General features: G+C 55.6%; 3 protein-coding genes across 6 annotated transcripts; 2 read left to right on the forward strand and 1 right to left on the reverse strand.

Moving 5' to 3' along the window:
- Positions 1-473: 473 nt before the first annotated feature.
- On the reverse strand, positions 474-7,751 carry LOC118259110 (putative protein PTGES3L). 3 transcript variants are annotated; one of them, XM_050715544.1, is made up of 17 exons: positions 7,667-7,751; positions 6,683-6,796; positions 6,492-6,558; positions 6,085-6,183; positions 5,635-5,724; positions 5,488-5,541; positions 4,660-4,782; positions 4,157-4,316; positions 3,636-3,693; positions 3,108-3,264; positions 2,898-3,014; positions 2,577-2,707; positions 2,338-2,404; positions 2,088-2,179; positions 1,437-1,491; positions 856-950; positions 474-695 (listed from the first exon to the last, which is right to left on the reverse strand). In XM_050715544.1, the coding sequence occupies exons 1-17, from the start codon at positions 7,672-7,674 to the stop codon at positions 560-562; spliced, it is 1,623 nt and encodes a 540-aa protein (XP_050571501.1). In that variant the 5' UTR covers positions 7,675-7,751; the 3' UTR covers positions 474-559. The 3 variants fall into 3 exon arrangements, with proteins under 3 accessions (XP_050571501.1, XP_035424297.1, XP_035424309.1); XM_035568404.2 differs by lacking the exons at positions 5,488-5,541; positions 5,635-5,724; positions 6,085-6,183; ... (1 more) ...; positions 6,683-6,796; positions 7,667-7,751 and adding an exon at positions 4,860-4,986; XM_035568416.2 differs by lacking the exons at positions 474-695; positions 856-950; positions 1,437-1,491; ... (6 more) ...; positions 4,157-4,316; positions 4,660-4,782 and adding an exon at positions 5,113-5,319.
- A 77-nt stretch (positions 7,752-7,828) lies between these two features.
- On the forward strand, positions 7,829-13,131 carry RUNDC1 (RUN domain containing 1). The gene is made up of 5 exons (XM_035568377.2): positions 7,829-8,241; positions 9,290-9,448; positions 9,721-9,919; positions 10,187-10,294; positions 11,326-13,131. Exons 1-5 carry the CDS (start codon positions 7,912-7,914, stop codon positions 12,189-12,191), a joined length of 1,662 nt encoding a protein of 553 aa, XP_035424270.1. The 5' UTR covers positions 7,829-7,911; the 3' UTR covers positions 12,192-13,131.
- An 88-nt stretch (positions 13,132-13,219) lies between these two features.
- Positions 13,220-15,650, forward strand: RPL27 (ribosomal protein L27). Of its 2 annotated transcripts, none has more exons than XM_050715548.1 (5): positions 13,220-13,356; positions 13,457-13,539; positions 13,758-13,927; positions 14,535-14,645; positions 14,805-15,650. In XM_050715548.1, the coding sequence occupies exons 1-5, from the start codon at positions 13,254-13,256 to the stop codon at positions 14,827-14,829; spliced, it is 492 nt and encodes a 163-aa protein (XP_050571505.1). In that variant the 5' UTR covers positions 13,220-13,253; the 3' UTR covers positions 14,830-15,650. The 2 variants fall into 2 exon arrangements, with proteins under 2 accessions (XP_050571505.1, XP_035424308.2); XM_035568415.2 differs by having other exon boundaries at positions 13,221-13,356; positions 15,560-15,650.
- The last annotated feature ends 321 nt before the right edge of the window (positions 15,651-15,971 follow it).

Below are 15,971 nucleotides of genomic sequence, written 5' to 3' on the forward strand. Positions count from 1 at the left end.
CTCAGCCACAACTGGTGACCAGCTTAGTTTGGTCTTCTGAAAGGGATTCACTGATCTGAGCATCCCTCCAACTCCTGCCACATTTCTCTCCTTCTCCCTACAAAGGCTCGGCGTAAAAACTTGAATCATTTTTCTCTGTAGTTGCTTGAAAATACCATATTCAAACCCTCTGCTTCTTACCCGTATTCTGATTTTTTTTAAAAATGCATCCAGTTTATTGTGAATAAATAGGTTCACAAAGCAACTTGTACAAACTAAAAGCCATGATACACTGCAAGGCAGAGGGCCCTTCTCTTGGTTTGTAGGAAGCTCATAAAAGTAGTCATTATTAAACTCTTTAATTGCTTAAGAAGTGTACCACTTCTCTGGGGAAATTAAAGAAACCTCGCAGCATCTAGGGTCAGAGAAAAACGGTGATGGCAGTTTCCCTCCCCCATCTTCCATGAGCATCAAATCAGTTCACAAGAGACGCATTTTTTTTAAAATGTCTTTATTCTCTGAGACAGAACTTGGTGGAGATTATGCAAAGTATGGAAGACAGCCGTACTTTGAGAATTCTTTATGTTTCAGCTCTTTGGTGGCTGACGAATTCCTGGAGCAGAGCTTCCACTTCTCCTCGCCGACTCATTTTGGTCGCCTTGCCCTGAAAGCGGCCTCGCTTCCCAGCTCCTTTGCCTCCCAGCAGCTCTGCCACCCTGCAGTAACGATAGCACATGCTGAAGGCCACTCATAGAGAGGAGGGTAGCCTGCCCTAACCTGCTCCAGGCAGCAAAGAAGGGTCCATAGTCTAATTATATTGCTCAGCTGCTTAGTCAGAATTCTTACTGATTTTAAAGAAACCATAGAACATGGTACCTGGGACCTAAATTCTCAACTGCTTCAACAGGTCCAGCTAGAAGGAAGAGTCCTGCTTCTTTTTCATCTCCCACGGTCAGGAACAGCAGGGTTTCCTGTGGACAGAGAGACAGACCTTGCTCCAGAACAGCCACTGCCCTCCTTTTCCGGGAAGGGTACAGAGACACCAGCTACAGGTCCCCTTAAAGCATGTAAACAAGTCATGAGTTCATTACTGAGACCAAAACTCGATTTGAAATAAGAGGGAGAGAAGCTTTTGAATCTCTTGTACTGAATCCTATGTTGTGGGGGACAGAACAGGTACTGGGGTATCCTTAACACAGCCAAGGAAGACCTGTATGGCTTTTCAGGGACAGGCTCTTCTACAGTGCTCGGAATTTTTGCTGCTGTATTTCTTGACCGTTGGGGATCCCCCTGTGCACTGAGGCTGCTGGGGACAATAACCTCGTGCAACTTTTGGAAGGAAAGAGATCTGTAGCTTGCGACTGTGGCACAAACAGAAGCCCAGTCAGCCCCTGTCTGTGCTACAGACTTGAAGGAAAACGCCACTGGTGTCAGGTTAGGCTGCACTGACGACTCACCTCTGTCCCTATCTCATTAGCGATGATGTTCATGAACTCAGAGTCACCCTCTTTCCTGCATGGATGGGTAAAAAGCCACTTCAGAGAGAAGAAGAAAATCCACACCAGAGTCCAAAACATCAATCACAAACCAAAGGCAATGACAGTACCTAAGTTTAGCTTTTGTTAGTTTTCCATTTTGTTTAAGACTAAAATTTCCCACTGCCCTCAGAGAAGTTGAAAGAGCAGCCTACGATCATGCCTGGGGTTTTGGTCTCTTGCTGTTAGGATGGAGACTATTTTTTTCCTATATATCTAAATCCTTTTTGTGCATTTCTGTGGATATATTAAGAATTATTTAAGTGTTTAAGAAATTGAGCTCCTCAGTTTTATTTGAAAATACTGAGGGCAGAAAGAAATCAGACACAGTTATTTCTTAGCTATAAAATCAGAGGAGTTCAGTGACTGAATAACTTACACATTTCTTTCATTACACAACCTTCCAGTAGGCCCAGACAGTTTAATATTTTGTTCACCTTGTTTATATTCGTCCACGAGCAATGTTTGACTTTTAAACAATAGTCATAAGCTTGAGTAGGTGTCGGAGAGATGCAGCTATCATAAATCATATAATATCGTGGCTTCCTACCCCTTTCCCTGAATTCCCCATACCTGTGTAACACAAACAGCTGACTCTGAACAGGTTTGCTCTTGAAGTCCCGCGCTATCAAAACAGCAATGTCTCTAAGCAGGTTCAAGTTATTCTGGAAGAAAAGTGAATGGATAAGATGGATAAGCCAGAGTGAACACCAAGCCTTGTTCCCAGAGATGGAGCAGTTTTGATAAAAACGGATGCCTAAAATTCAGTAGCTTGGGCCTGCGGGGAGCAGACACAGTGTGCTTTTCTCAGCCATCCTCATACCTTCTGAAGCAGTTTCACTGAACTCTGCAACCTCTTCACGGCCTCAACGTGCTCACTGGGTCCATTTCTGAAATAAAAAGGAGAACCTTAATTGATACTTAGAAGGATGAAGATTTATTAAGGGAGCAAAAGCAGATAGCGTATCACAAAAAACACCATGCAGATGCACCCTAAGGCTTATGTTATATTTGTCAGAAGGAACAATAAAGATGAAAGAACCAAAGTGCAAAGGGTATTACTTGAGCAGTGAGGTTAGAGCCTTCTCAGTGTTGTGACTTTGTTCAATTGACTTCAGAACTCTGTTCCCTGCCAGGAAAACCAAGTTGGTTTTGTTCTTTTTCCCTTTTTCTGTGCCAAGGAGTTTAATAACCTTGAAAAGAAAAACACTCTGGTCAGAAAAGGAGAACAGTATTTTGCTCTTACCCTTACAGGTGGTCAGCCCCACCCCTTTACCACTAGGACAATTTCCAGTACACCCTGGATCTCCCGGACTTTTGTTACGCTCAGTCTGAACGTGTGGAGCAAGGCTCCTGAAGGTAACTGGGCTGCAGCCCCCCCACCTGCAAGTCGCTCAGGTTGGAGACGTGAGTCCCGCAGCACATGTTGGAGTCTACGCCTTCGATGTTTATAACTCGCACTGGCCCTGTGTGGTCATCCGGTAAGCCACGGCTTCTCACCTAGCAAAGGGGGAGAACAGCCAAGGAGGCTACACGCGTGCCACAACCGCTTTGGTCCCACGGATAGCGTCAGCTCTCTACCCCATCGCTCACTGTTTCAACTTCGGGGTCATCCGCAGCCAGCTCCCGCACTGTCACGGGCACCCTCTCCCGGATCTTCTCGTTCACGCTCCTCTCCAGGGCTTCTATTTGCTCCGCCGTCACGCAGGGGGTGTCCAGCTCGATGACACTTCGCTGACGGCCCAGCTCCCTGCACGGATGAGGAATATCAGCTGCTGTGGAGAAGAGCAGCTGGAAGATCCCCCTGCGCAGCACCAAGTGCCATCCAAGACTAGGTGCTGGGAACGTGGTGACTGAAACAAACCACACCTCCCTCCTCTCCCTGCTAGTTACAGAGCATCAGAAGCATACCATGCATTTGGAACACGACAAGACAAAGCAAATACTTTGTACAGCTCGTCTCCAGCCCAGTCAATTCTCCCAGGCCCTCTGTGGTCAAATTAAATAACCAAGAGCAAAACTGCTTTCGAATTATCAGCGTTCACCTCCTCACGGCCCAGCACAGTGGCATACACCAAACCAGATAAGACTGAGGTTAAAAGGAGCCTTTTTCCTGCTCACCATGAAGTCGTTTTGAATCCAAACATCAGGTCTGCAATGGCAGTGATGAGGTGCTGTCCTGGAAGAGATGTGCAAGCAACGGCTTTGAATTTTGGACACGGGAAAGAAAATTCTCTGCCAAAGTGTATTTTTTCTGCTGACGTTTCCATGACATTTGGGAACCATCCCAGGCACATGCCTGGAGGTGCGGGGCTGGTGCTCATGGTTGGAAACAGACGGAGGAGGCAGCTGCTGCCTCGCGGCCTGGGGGAACCCAAGGGCAATACGGCGTGCTCGGAGCACTCCCCAGCGGGTTGATAGTTTGCTTCCAGCCCCGCTCGCAGCCGGTTTACAAACCACAGAGGGCTTCCCCTCCCAGGCAGCCCTGGGGACAGCCGGTGGGCACAGCGCTGTCAGGTCAGCCTTCTCCCTCCCCAAATCAGGGGAGACGAACCGGGCACTGACCCCCACCTCGGCCCAGACCATGTGGCTCTGCCCACCACCCCTGCGGCTCGGTGCTACCGGTGGTAACGGGCACGGACCTGAGTGCTGCTGCATGTGGTCGAAGCGACGCTCCCAGTCCAGCGACAGCAGCACGGCGGCGCCCGGCTCCAGTGCCGTCTGCACGAAATGAATGGCCTCGGGGCCCCGGCGGGTGACACGCAGCACCGGCACGTCGCCGATGAGCCCGCGGTCGTCGGGCTGTAGGAAATGGGGGTCAGTGGCCAGGCCTGGGTCCCGGTCCCGGTGCAGGGTCCTGCTTCAGGGTCCTGGGTCCTGGTCCCGGGCCCTGGTTCAGGGTCTCGTTCCCAGGTCCTGGTTCAGGGTCCTGGTCCCGGGTCCCAGTCCCAGGTCCCGGTCCCGGGTCCCTGTCCCGGTCCAGGATCCCGGTTCAGGGTCCCAGGTCCCTGTCCCGGTTCAGCGTCCCAGTCCCGGATCCCAGTCCCGGTGCAGTGTCCCGATTCAGGGTCCCGGTTCAGAGTCCCGGCTCCCAGTCCCAGATCCCGGCTCCCGGTCCCAGATCCCGTCCCCAGCCCCTCCGTACCTGCCCGCCTCCCTCGGGGAAGAGGATGGTGTCCTCCAGCACCACCTGGAAGCCCCGCACCGGCTCCCCGCCGCCCTCGGGCCGCAGCTCCGCCGCCTGGCACGACACCACCCTGGTGGTGAACTGCAACATAGAGACGGCGGGGCCGTGAGGGACCGGACCAGGCCGTACCGGGCCATAACCGCCGGCCCTGCCGCTACCTGCCGGGCCCAGCTGTCCCGCTGGCACTGGAACACCATGGTGGCGGCGGCACCGAACAGGCCCGGCAGCGGGCAACGGCGAGCGGTGAGGGACACGGGGCTGCAGGGCCCCACCCCCCTCCCTGGAGGCCCCACCTCCTCCCGGTACGCCCCGCCCCCCTCTCGGTACACCCCGCCCCCTCCCGGTACACCCCGCCCCCCTCCTCCCGCTGCCCCCCGGACCTCCCCCAGACGGCGGACACGGGCGCAGGGCGGCGGCTGCTGGCGTTTATTGCCCCCGCCGGTAACCGGCGCTGGGAGACCTAGGGAGACCTAAGAAGCGGCAGCGTTCCCGGAGGAGGCTCCGTTCTCCTTCTCGAGTCCTGCCCGCGTCCCGGTTTGGCGGTGTTTGCTGTCGGTGCACCGGGAGAGCCTCGTGGTGGCGGTGGTGGCCAACGGGAGCTGGGCTTCAGAGGTCGTCCTGCGGAGAGGGACAAGGAGCGAGGTGGGATGGGGCCGGTAGCAGCCGTCCAGTGCTGCCCGGGAGCATCCCTGCAGCATGTTCCAGCCTCGGAGATGGCAACCGGGGCGAGCGGAGCACCAGAGGCTCCTGCAGCGCGTGGGGAAGGCAGCTTGGGGCTCTACTCACGTCCAGGTCATCCATGGTAGGGGCAGGGCCCTTATCCGTGACCTTCTGCAGGAGCTGGATGGGGAACAAAGGTCCGTCGTGGGAACTCTGTGTGCCCGGCTTCACCCTGCCTCCCCGAGCACCCAGCCCGCGCTTCGCCTGGCTCACCTCGGCGTACTCCTCCACCATGGCCCTCTCCACCTCCTCGTCTCCTTCCCAGTCTCGCCAGTTGTCGAAGTCGACGGAGAGCCAAGCTGGCTGTGGGCAGAGAGAGCAGACCTTGAGGAAGGGAGCAGCGCAGAGGGGACCTGGTGGCCCTGACCTCGCACAGAGCGAGTACTGGTTGCTCCCAAACAGCACGAGAGCTGGGTAGGCATGGGAGAACGTCCCTGCATCTGCAAGGACAGATCCTGACCCTGCCCACGTTGAGGGACAGGGATGCCAGAGGGCAGAGGTGGGCTGGCGGGCACCGGGAGGCATTCCTGGCTCCGGCTCTTGGGGGCTCTGTGTTGGGGTGGCCCAGGGTGTCCATCCTGGGGGCAGGTAGAACCCAGGAAGCCAGCGTACTGGAGACAGACAGCCCCCCAGGCTCTCTTTACTGCAGGATGCCATACACACCTTGATGTTCTCCTTGGTGATACGGGGCCATGCCACTTTCTCCTTCCACTTCCTTATGAAGCACGTGATGGAGCGATCAGAGCGCTTGTCTTGTGAATCCTGCCAAGAGATGGGGATGCCTCACCTCAGTGCCTGCCATACTCCTCTCTATTCCACTGCAGATACATGCTCAGCCACTCCCAGGCTGCGGGACACAGCACCATGGAGAAGGGCTGTTTGTGGCCCAGCACCGTGCTGCTAGTGACAGACCCAAGCTCAGGGCTCCCAGACTTGTGCTTGCTCCACTCAAGCTCTCAGGAAACAGGCAGGATTCAACTCAAAGCAGTGCTGCTCGTGGCATCACGGGCTGCGTTTAATTCTAAGCCTGCCACAGGCTGTCAGGGAACAGTTTGCTGGGGAGGTCTCACCTTGGAGTTCACCCTGCCGTACAGGTTGATCTCATTGTAGAACTCCACTCCATCTGCATTTTTGCAACTGCCAAAACACAAACACTTGTTTTAGGGTGGGGCTGAGGCCACGTACCACAAGCTCTTACAGGGTCCTCCCTGTCCCCCCAAACCTCCCTGATCCAGGGGCTCGTGAAGCAGCAGCAGCTCACCTGAACACCACCCGGTGATCCTCGATGACGACTTTAACGTCTCTGCTGTCCTCCACGCAGAACTCCAGGAAGACGTACCGCGGGCGGTCGTACCACAGCGTCTTTGCGTGTTGCCTGTTAAAACACAAGCGCAGCGGGCATTTCCGCGATGCCTTTGGCCTAACAGCACCGGGCCGGGACTGTGCGTGAGGCGCGGGACAGGGATTTGGGGCTGGGCCGTGTTTGTCCCAGTGAATGCCATCAGGGTCTGCGCTGCGGGGCCGGTTATCACAGATTCACAGAATCATCCAGGTTGGAGGAGACCTCCAAGATCACCCAGTCCAACCTCTGACCTAACACCACCAAGTCCTCTGCTAAACCACATCACTCAGCTCTACATCTAAACGTCTTTTAAAGACCTCCAGGGATGGTGACTCGACCACTTCCCTGGGCAGCCCATTCCAATGCCTAACAACACTTTCGGTAAAGAAGTTCTTCCTAATACCCAACCTAAACCTCCCCTGGCGCAACTTTAGCCCATTCCCCCTCGTCCTGTCACCAGGCACGTGGGAGAACAGACCAACCCCACCTCGCTGCAGCCTCCTTTAAGGTACCTGTAGAGAGCGATAAGGTCGCCCCTGAGCCTCCTCTTCCCCAGGCTGAACAAGCCCAGCTCCCTCAGCCGCCCCTTGTAAGCCTTGTTCTCCAGACCCCTCACCAGCTTCGTTGCCCTTCTCTGGACTCGCTCGATGTCCTTTTTAGTGGTGAGGGGCCCAAAATGAGCACACTCCTTATCCAGCGGCTACCCCCGCGCGCTTCCCAAACACACAGCGAGCCCCGGCAAACCACGGCTCCCCCCGGTACCGGGCCGGGACGTCCCCAGTCCCGAACCCCCCTACCCCAGCCCCCTCTCAGGGCGCTCCCCGTGCCCAGCGGGGATGTCCGCCACCCCCCCCCGCCCTCCGTGCTCTCCCCGGCTCCGTTCCGTGCCCGGGCCGCGCTCACCTCGCCATGTCCGAGCCGGGCCCCGCCCCGAGCTATTCCGGGACCCGGTGAGGCCGGGAGCGGGGTGGAGGTCGGGGGCGGGGGGGGGAGCGGCGGTCAGCTCGGTGCCCCGGGGCCCCGCCGAGCCGCGAGGGGGCGCTGTGGCGGCTCGGGGCCCGGTGGCTCCGGTGCCGCGCAGGCCCCGAGCACCGGGGGCCGCGGGCACAAAATGGCGGCGGCGGGGGCGCCGAGCAGGTAGCGCCGCTATGGAGGCGGAGGGCGGCCCGGGGGGGCCGGGGGAGCGCTGGGCGCCGGTGGGCGCCGTGACGGCGGAGGAGGAGGAGGAGGAAGAGGAGGAAGAAGAGGAAGAGGAGGCGGCGGGGTCGCCGCGGTCGGTGCCTCGGTTGCGGGCGGAACGGCGCCGGTTGCACGGGGCGCTGCTGGCGCTGGCCTCGCACTTCGCGCAGGTGCAATTCCGGCTGCGGCAGGTGGCGAGGGCCGGGCCCGGCGAGCAGCAGCGCCTGATCCGAGACCTCGAGGACTTCGCCTTCCGCGGCTGCCCCGCGCCCCTCGCCCACGGCCTCGGGGACGGCCCGGTGAGCGCGGGGCGAGGCGGGGGAGCGAGCGCCGGGAAAGGTGCCAAGGGAACCGGTCCCGGAGCGCGGTGATGGGACGGGGGGTGGTGGCTTTAACTGAAGAGAGCGGATTTGGGTTAGGTAGAAGGAAGAAATTCCGTAAATTCCTCAAAAGGGGTTATGGTTTAGTGGGTGACGTTGGTATTAGGGTGATGGTTGGACCGGATGATCTTGGAGGTCTTTTCCAACCCTAATGATTATAAAATTCTTAATTATGAGGGTGGCGGGCACTGGCGCAAGCTGTCTGGAGAAGCTTTGGGTGCCTCTTCCCAGCAGGGCTCAAGGCCAGGTTGGACGTGGCTTTAGGCAACCCGATCTAGTGGGAGGCGTCGTGCCCACGGCAGGGGGGTGGAATGAGATGAGATGAGCTTCACGATCCCTTCCAAACGATTCTGTGATTCAATGACTTGTTTAAAATCCAGTTAGCTGCAGCTGTGCACCTGCCTGCCGCTGGCTGAGGTGAGCGGCTGTCGTGGCCGCCCAGCATGGCTCTGCCCGGAGGCAGCGTGCCACTCCCAGGGTGCGGCAGGCTCCAGGTAGAGAGCGAGCAGGCAGGCGGGTCTGCGGGAAGCTCGGTCGCAGGAGCGTACAGGTTCCTCACGCACTGAAGCCAGCTTGCTGGGACAACCCTCAAAACACCCCGCTCAGTGTGTTACTGCTCAGCGCTGAGATACGGCGAAAACTCAGCTGGGTATGACACCTAGATACGGCAGCGTCTTGGAGGATCTCTGATGCCCAAACGTTATGTGGGTGCTTGGAACAGTGTGTCCTGTGTTCCAGCCCTGCATGATGGGGCTTGGCTGTGGGAGGTTTGAAGAGACTCTTCCTCTGTCAGATGAACTGATGTGACACTCTTCTTGATGTGCGCACGCACCTTTTTCTTGAAATGGCTTGTAGTGTTCAGTAGTTAATTGCATGGACTGAAGGAAATTCTTCTCATGCCATGACCCTGTTCTCTGTTGACAATGACAGTAAATGTTTAATTTTGTTTACTGGTAACTTTTTTCAGAGTGAACAGGAGAAGCAAGAGCGAATTGAGGTCCAGAAGGAAAAGCAGAGAGAGCTGATCTTGCAGCTTAAGACACAGCTGGATGACCTGGAGACGTTTGCTTACCAAGAGGGCAGCTATGACTCTCTGCCACAGTCTGTGGTTATGGAAAGACAACGGGTAAGGCTCTTGAAGTCATTCTGCATGTGCTTTTTTCGTAGGATTTGTGAGCCTCTTAAGGACTGGCCAAATCCTTTGTTCTGTATTTCTCACTGGCAGCTGTAATACAGTATTAATAGTTAGTCTGCATGCATAAATGCGATCCTGTCATCTCTTGTAATTTTCAATGTATAACGAAGGAGCCTGTTGCCAAGGTAGTGAATGGAGTATTTTGGAGCTTGTGGGCAGCTGTGTCGCATGGTGAGATCATGCTAGTGATTGGTGTTTCGTAGATGATTATAGATGAGCTGATAAAGAAGCTGGACATGGACTTGAGTGCAGACATTGCAACGCTCTCTCCAGAGGAATTGCGACAGCGTGTGGATGCTGCCATAGCACAGATTGTTAATCCAGCCAGGGTGAAGGAGCAGCTGGTGGAACAACTGAAGACGCAAATAAGGGACCTTGAAATGTTCATCAACTTCATTCAGGGTCAGTGCTCAGTTTTTAGATGAGCAGATTGTATTGTTTTGTAATTCCATGACATAGTTATGAGGAGGAAGGCCACAGATGTCAGAGGATGGATGTAGGAATGGTGCCTGGGTCATGGGGAAGTACAGATCTCTCTGAGCTGGTGGTGGGGAGAATGAGACTGACAAGGAAGGCGCAAGGAGGTCTAAGGGAATATTGACCTTAGTACTTGGGATACACAGTTTAAACTCACAACTGTAGAGTAATAGTGTGAAACTCTTCTTCTAGATGAAGTCGGAAGCTCGGGTAAGGCAGAAGATGGACACTGTGAGTGTGCAGGTAGACAAGATGGTGGTGGCTCCTGTAAACCAAATACCCGGTCTTCTGGAAACAGAGGTAGGCACTGCTTGGCTTGGAGCTTCTATTCCTGCTGTAGCTCATTTGAGGTTCATTGGGCACGAGCCAGCATCCAGTCACATTAGCCTGTGTTTTTTTTTTGTTTTTTTTTTTTTTCCTGGCTGTTGGCTTCTATTCTTTACTAATCCCACTGAGAGAAGGCCTGTGTCCAGTTTCTTTGCCCTTCTTAAGTGAAATCATGAGAGCAGTTGCAGAGCCTGAACGTATGGCAGAGAGGAGTGGGACTGGTCCTGAGCTGATCTCAGAAATAGAGGGGTTCCGATACTTAGCATGAAGTGCAGAAAGATTGAGCAGCCTTGTCTTGTACACGTGGCTGGACTGCGCTTTGAGTTCTTAGCTCTGTGAGCAGGTACCATGGGCTGGATGGATCCAGTGTTCTTTATAATTTTAGAATTGTCTACTTATATGAATTTGTTGGAGCTAGAAAAATGTACTAGAGGAAATAGAATCCCTTTACCTTTTGTAATTTTAAGTATCTGCCACTTGGAGAGATGGAATACTGATCTGGATGGGTTTTGGGCCTTACCTAGTGTGGCTACTCTTAGAAATTGAATTTAATAATGGTGCTGGGAGTAAGCATCCGTTAGGCTGCTGAGACGAGAAGCTTCATGAAAGTAGCCAGTGATCTCCTTAGCAAAGGGTCTGCTATCTTAAACTACCCGTTTGATATTATAGTGTCTACAGACTGATCACTATCTTGTCTTTGGTTGTATTGCCCACCAGAAAAAGCTGCTGTAGGATTTCTTCTCTGTGATTTAAGACAGATCTGATTGTTGAGAATGGGCCGCTGAAAAGTTTGTTTTTTCTGGTTGGGTTCAGCGCTTTGCAACTAGAAAAATTACCATCAGTCCTACTGACAACGGCTCCCAAGGAAAGTCTCTGGTGGAGGAGGAGCAGACGTGTACTCCCACTGTGTATATGACAGAGCAGAGATGTTGGTCTGCTCAGCAATGAAGGTCTCACTCCTTAATGAGAGTATTTTTTTCCTCTCTTTCCTCTAACCTGATCAGTGAACCCAGAAGATGCCAGAAAGATGCGAGAAACGGGCCTGCACCTCATGCGTCGCATGCTTGCTGTGCTGCAGATATTTGCTGTTAGTCAGTTTGGTTGTGCTGCTGGTCAGATTCCTCGTACCCTCTGGCAGAAGGACCAAGCCAACAAGGACTATTCCCCCTTAATTAAGAAACTGGAGCTGTCAGTAGACCGGGTGAGGCAGCTAGCAGTGAAACACCAGCAGGAAGACCATGTTATCAGCTCCTCCGATCTACAGGATATCCCCTTAGGAGGGAGAGATGAGCTGACTCTGGCTGTGCGGAAGGAGCTGACCATTGCTTTACGAGACCTGATGGCTCACGGGCTCTATGCCTCTTCTCAAGGGATGAGCCTGGTGTTGGCACCCATCGCGTGCTTGATTCCTGCGTTCACCTCCTCACCGCAGACAATGCATCCCTGGGAACTCTTTGTGAAGTATTACAACACTAAGAACGGACAAGCCTTTGTGGAGTCTCCAGCTCGCAAGCTCTCCCAGTCCTTTGCCTTGCCTGTGACAGGAGGAGTCGCCATCACCCCGAAACAGAGCCTGCTGACAGCGATACACACTGTCCTCACTGAGCATGACCCCTTCAAGCGCAGTGCGGACTCCGAACTGAAAGCTCTGGTGTGTATGGCGCTAAATGAGCAGCGCCTGGTCTCCTGGGTAAATCTGATCTGCAAATCCGGAGCTCTGGTACAATCTCACTACCAGCCATGGAGCTACATGGCAAACACAGGCTTTGAGAGTGCACTCAACATCCTCAGTCGCCTGAGCAACTTGAAGTTCAACCTCCCAGTTGACCTGGCTGTCCGGCAGCTGAAAAACATCAAAGATGCTTTTTGATGTATTTTTATTGTAGATCATCCACTTTCCACAAGTAGGCAGCTGCTGGGCTCCAGAAGCCTGGCTTTTTTTTTTTTTTTTTTAAAGACCAAATTTGGCTCTTTGAAATTTATATTTGCTTTTAGGGAAATCTTATGGTGTCCTGATGCTGGAGGTTGGGTGCAGTACAGCACCCCACCCTGCCCTCACGCAGTTCTGAATAGCAAAACTGGCGAGCGGATGCTACTGCACGTGCTACGCCAGATGCTGGCTGGGCGCAGTAGAAGCCTGACCACGGAGCCTGTATGTGGGACAAGTCCCTTACAGGAGACCACAGCTGAGCTCCTGTGCTGTACCTGCACAGTTATTTCTCAAAATCCGTGGTCTAAGCGGTGCCACAGTGAGCCACCTCCGCCAGGAAGAGCGGGCAGTCTGGCACCAGGACTTCAGCTGCTTATTTTGCAGCTGCTCGGTGGTGTGCGATTTGCTTTCCCCGGTGCAAATGTCCGAGAAAACAGGGGACAAATCAAAGCCTGCTGAGGCGCCGGGCCCCCGCATCTCCTGCGCTGGTGGCTCAGAAACGCAGAGCACCAGCGATGTTCGTCACGCTGCCGGGTGCGGGGCTGGCGTTCAGGCCGCTCCGTGCAGAAATCCCAAAACTCCTCTTTCGAAGCTTTTTGTGCGGAGCCCCGAGCACCAGCGGTGTGGTGCTCCCTAGCGGCTGCGTTAATCGCTTTAGCAAGCCTGCGCGTGGGGAAGATACGTTTCCAGCTACTCCGTTTTAATTCGTGTCGGTTCCTAGCCTTCGTGCCGCAAGCGCGCTAGCTCCCTCTGTGATATTTCTAATCAGAGTTTAATTTATCTGTAACTCCTGGGGGAAGGAAGACTGTGCTTGGTGTAACGGCAGCACCTCTGGGCGCGGGCTGCGACCGGTTCTGAAATGAAATCGTGAGCAAAATTGTGGCTGCCTTCTTGTCTGCCTTGCGCCGCCGGCCCCGCCGCCACCGGGGGGCACCGGGGGGAGGCCCGAGGCCTGTGGCGGGCCCGGGCCCGTTGCCTAGCAACCGCGGGGCCGCTCTGCGCATGCGCGACCCCGTGTCGGGGAGCCCTGAAACGGAAGTGACGCGAGGTGAAAGGTCGGCGGGCTTCCTTTTCCGGTGTGGGCGCCATCGCAGCGGCTGTGTCGGTGAGTGGGGGCCGGCGCCGCCATCCGCGGCCATCCGCCGCCATCGCGGGGCCGGGGGCGGCCGGGGCCCGCAGCTGAGCGCCGCGTGCTGTGTCCGCAGAGATGGGCAAGTTTATGAAGCCGGGGAAGGTGGTGCTGGTGCTCGCCGGCCGCTACTCGGGGCGCAAGGCCGTCATCGTGAAGGTGAGCGCGGGGCCGTCCTGCGGGGGTCCTGCGGGGCCGCCCCCGCTCCTGGCTCGGTCCCGGACCCCCACCCCCGGCCGGTTCTGGGCAGCGGCTGAGAGCCCCGCGGCCCTGCCGGCCGTTCCCGGTGTCGGTGCCTTTGGGGGGCTCCTTTCCCCGGTTCCCCGAGGGGGCTGGCGCTCGGCGGGGCCCATCGCGGGGCGGGCGGTGTGTTTCAGAACATCGACGACGGCACGTCCGACCGGCCCTACAGCCACGCCTTGGTGGCGGGCATCGACCGCTACCCGCGGAAGGTGACGGCGGCGATGGGCAAGAAGAAGATAGCCAAGAGGTCCAAGATCAAGTCGTTCGTGAAGGTTTACAACTACAACCACCTGATGCCCACCCGGTGAGCGCGGTGATTTCGGCGGGACTTGGGGGCTGGTGGTGGCGGGGGCAGCGCTGTGTGCTCTCAGCGCCCGCAGCTCTCGTGTGTTCTCTTTGCGGAGTGCCGGGAGGCGTTGAGGTTCTGGATTGCGTGGTTGAACGGGCGTGAGGCACGCGCTCTGTGAAAACAACTCGGGAGGTTGTAAAGCTGATGTGAGAGAGCAGCGAACTGCTGACATCCCCAGCTGGCTCTTCACTCCAGCCACGTTCAGCTTCAGCTGATACTGGGATGTCAGTGGAAGAGCCCTTAAAGCAATTAGGAGGATGTGGTTGTGACAGCTGTCTTGGCACAGTAGTGGTTTTCCTGTCCGGTTGCAGCTGCTGCATGCAAAGTGCTGGACAGAGGTGCTCGTCTGCTGCCACAAATACACCTTTTCGTTTTGTGTACTGAATTAAATGTCTTTGGATGTGTTAGTGGTGGTTTGACTACCAGAACTAAACTGATTTAAGTGCTCGAGCTCTTTAACCTGGGCCTAATTCAGGCGTTTGACAGGTCTGGTTTGTTACTGTCTTTTCACCCTTCGTGGCCATCCGGTGGCTGTCTCACACCGCGCTGCTCTCTCGTCCAGGTATTCCGTTGACATTCCCCTGGACAAAACCGTTGTCAATAAGGACGTGTTCAGGGACCCCGCCCTGAAACGCAAGGCGAGGCGTGAAGCCAAGGTGAAGTTTGAGGAGAGGTGAGTCGGAAGCTCTTCGTGGCGCCGGCGCTCGCCGGAGGACTTGGTGCGGTTGTGCCACAGCCCTGCTCGAGCCCCAGGTTGGACGCTTCTGCTCCAACTCCCTCGAGCGTGTTTCTGGAGCGGATTCCTTCTCTCCTGGTGTGCTCGTTCACCCAGCAAGGAGTTCAGCCTCACGGATTGAGAAACTGCATTTCGCTGAGAGCAGGAGTGGCTTAGGAGCCGCGCTCAGCTGGTGTTGGCGTTTACCTTGCTGCTGCTGCTGCTCTGTGCCAGCGCAGGTGGGGCTGTTCCCGTGCCGTACGATGATCTCTCGGTGTCTTACTGCCTCGTGTCCCATCAGATGCGTGCCGCCAGGCTCAGCGGGACAGGGCAGCGCTGATGCTTTGCCCCTGGCCCTCTCACGTCAACAATCCTCGGTTTCAGCGCCCGCTTCAGAAGCTCCTTCCTTCAGCAGCTCTCCTGTGCAGCCGCGGCAGGAGGCAGGGCGTCCTGCCCAGGAGCTGGGTGTCCTAAAGCGCGTGCCGGGGGCCTGCCCCCTCTGCCAGTAACTGCAGGCTGTGCTCTGAGCGCAGCCCCCGACGGCTGCGTTCCAAATAAATCCAAATCAAGCGTCTGGTGAAGCTGCCCTGCGCTGCTCTCCCGCTCCTTGCTGTGAAAGCTGCTGCGGTGGGGGTGGCCTTTATAAAATGATTTAATGAGGGGAAGTCTGCAGGCTGTTACTTCCCTGGGGCCTTCAGCTTTTTAAGGGAGGTTTAGTTGGCAAAGGGGGGTGAAGGGAGCGGGTGAATTACTTGGGGGTGAAGGGCGGGCGGTGTTTTGCCTGAAAAGGAGGACACGGATGGAGCGGGTGCGTGTTTGATGCTGTCTCTGCCAGAGCAGTCTCTCTAACGGTTGTGTTCTTCCTCTTTCAGGTACAAGACGGGCAAGAACAAGTGGTTCTTCCAGAAGCTACGATTCTAACCTTGTAGCGAGGCGGCGTCAATAAATGTTTATTAAAAACCATTTTGTTTTGTTGTATGAAACAGCGGCGCTAGGTCTCTTTCCCTGCGGTGTAGGCTTGCTTTGCGTTTCCATAAAAGAGCTGGGAAAGCAATCGCAGTCCAGGCGCACTTCTGAGAACGCGGGAGCGTTTCAGGATCTGAAGTAGGGGTGAGCGGAGCTGGCTGCAGGACCCTCCTGGGGCCTTCTCCCTAGGAGGCAACCTTTTTTCCGCTCTTTTCTGCTCTTGAAGCAGGATTTATGTTCTGTTCCTGCCACGATTGAAACGTCTCACCCCCAAACCTCAGCTACTCCCTGAGAGGAGGGTGGGTTCCTCTTCCCTCC

Source organism: Cygnus atratus, chromosome 25 (assembly GCF_013377495.2).
Source record: "Cygnus atratus isolate AKBS03 ecotype Queensland, Australia chromosome 25, CAtr_DNAZoo_HiC_assembly, whole genome shotgun sequence".
NCBI classification, from domain to species: domain Eukaryota; kingdom Metazoa; phylum Chordata; class Aves; order Anseriformes; family Anatidae; genus Cygnus; species Cygnus atratus.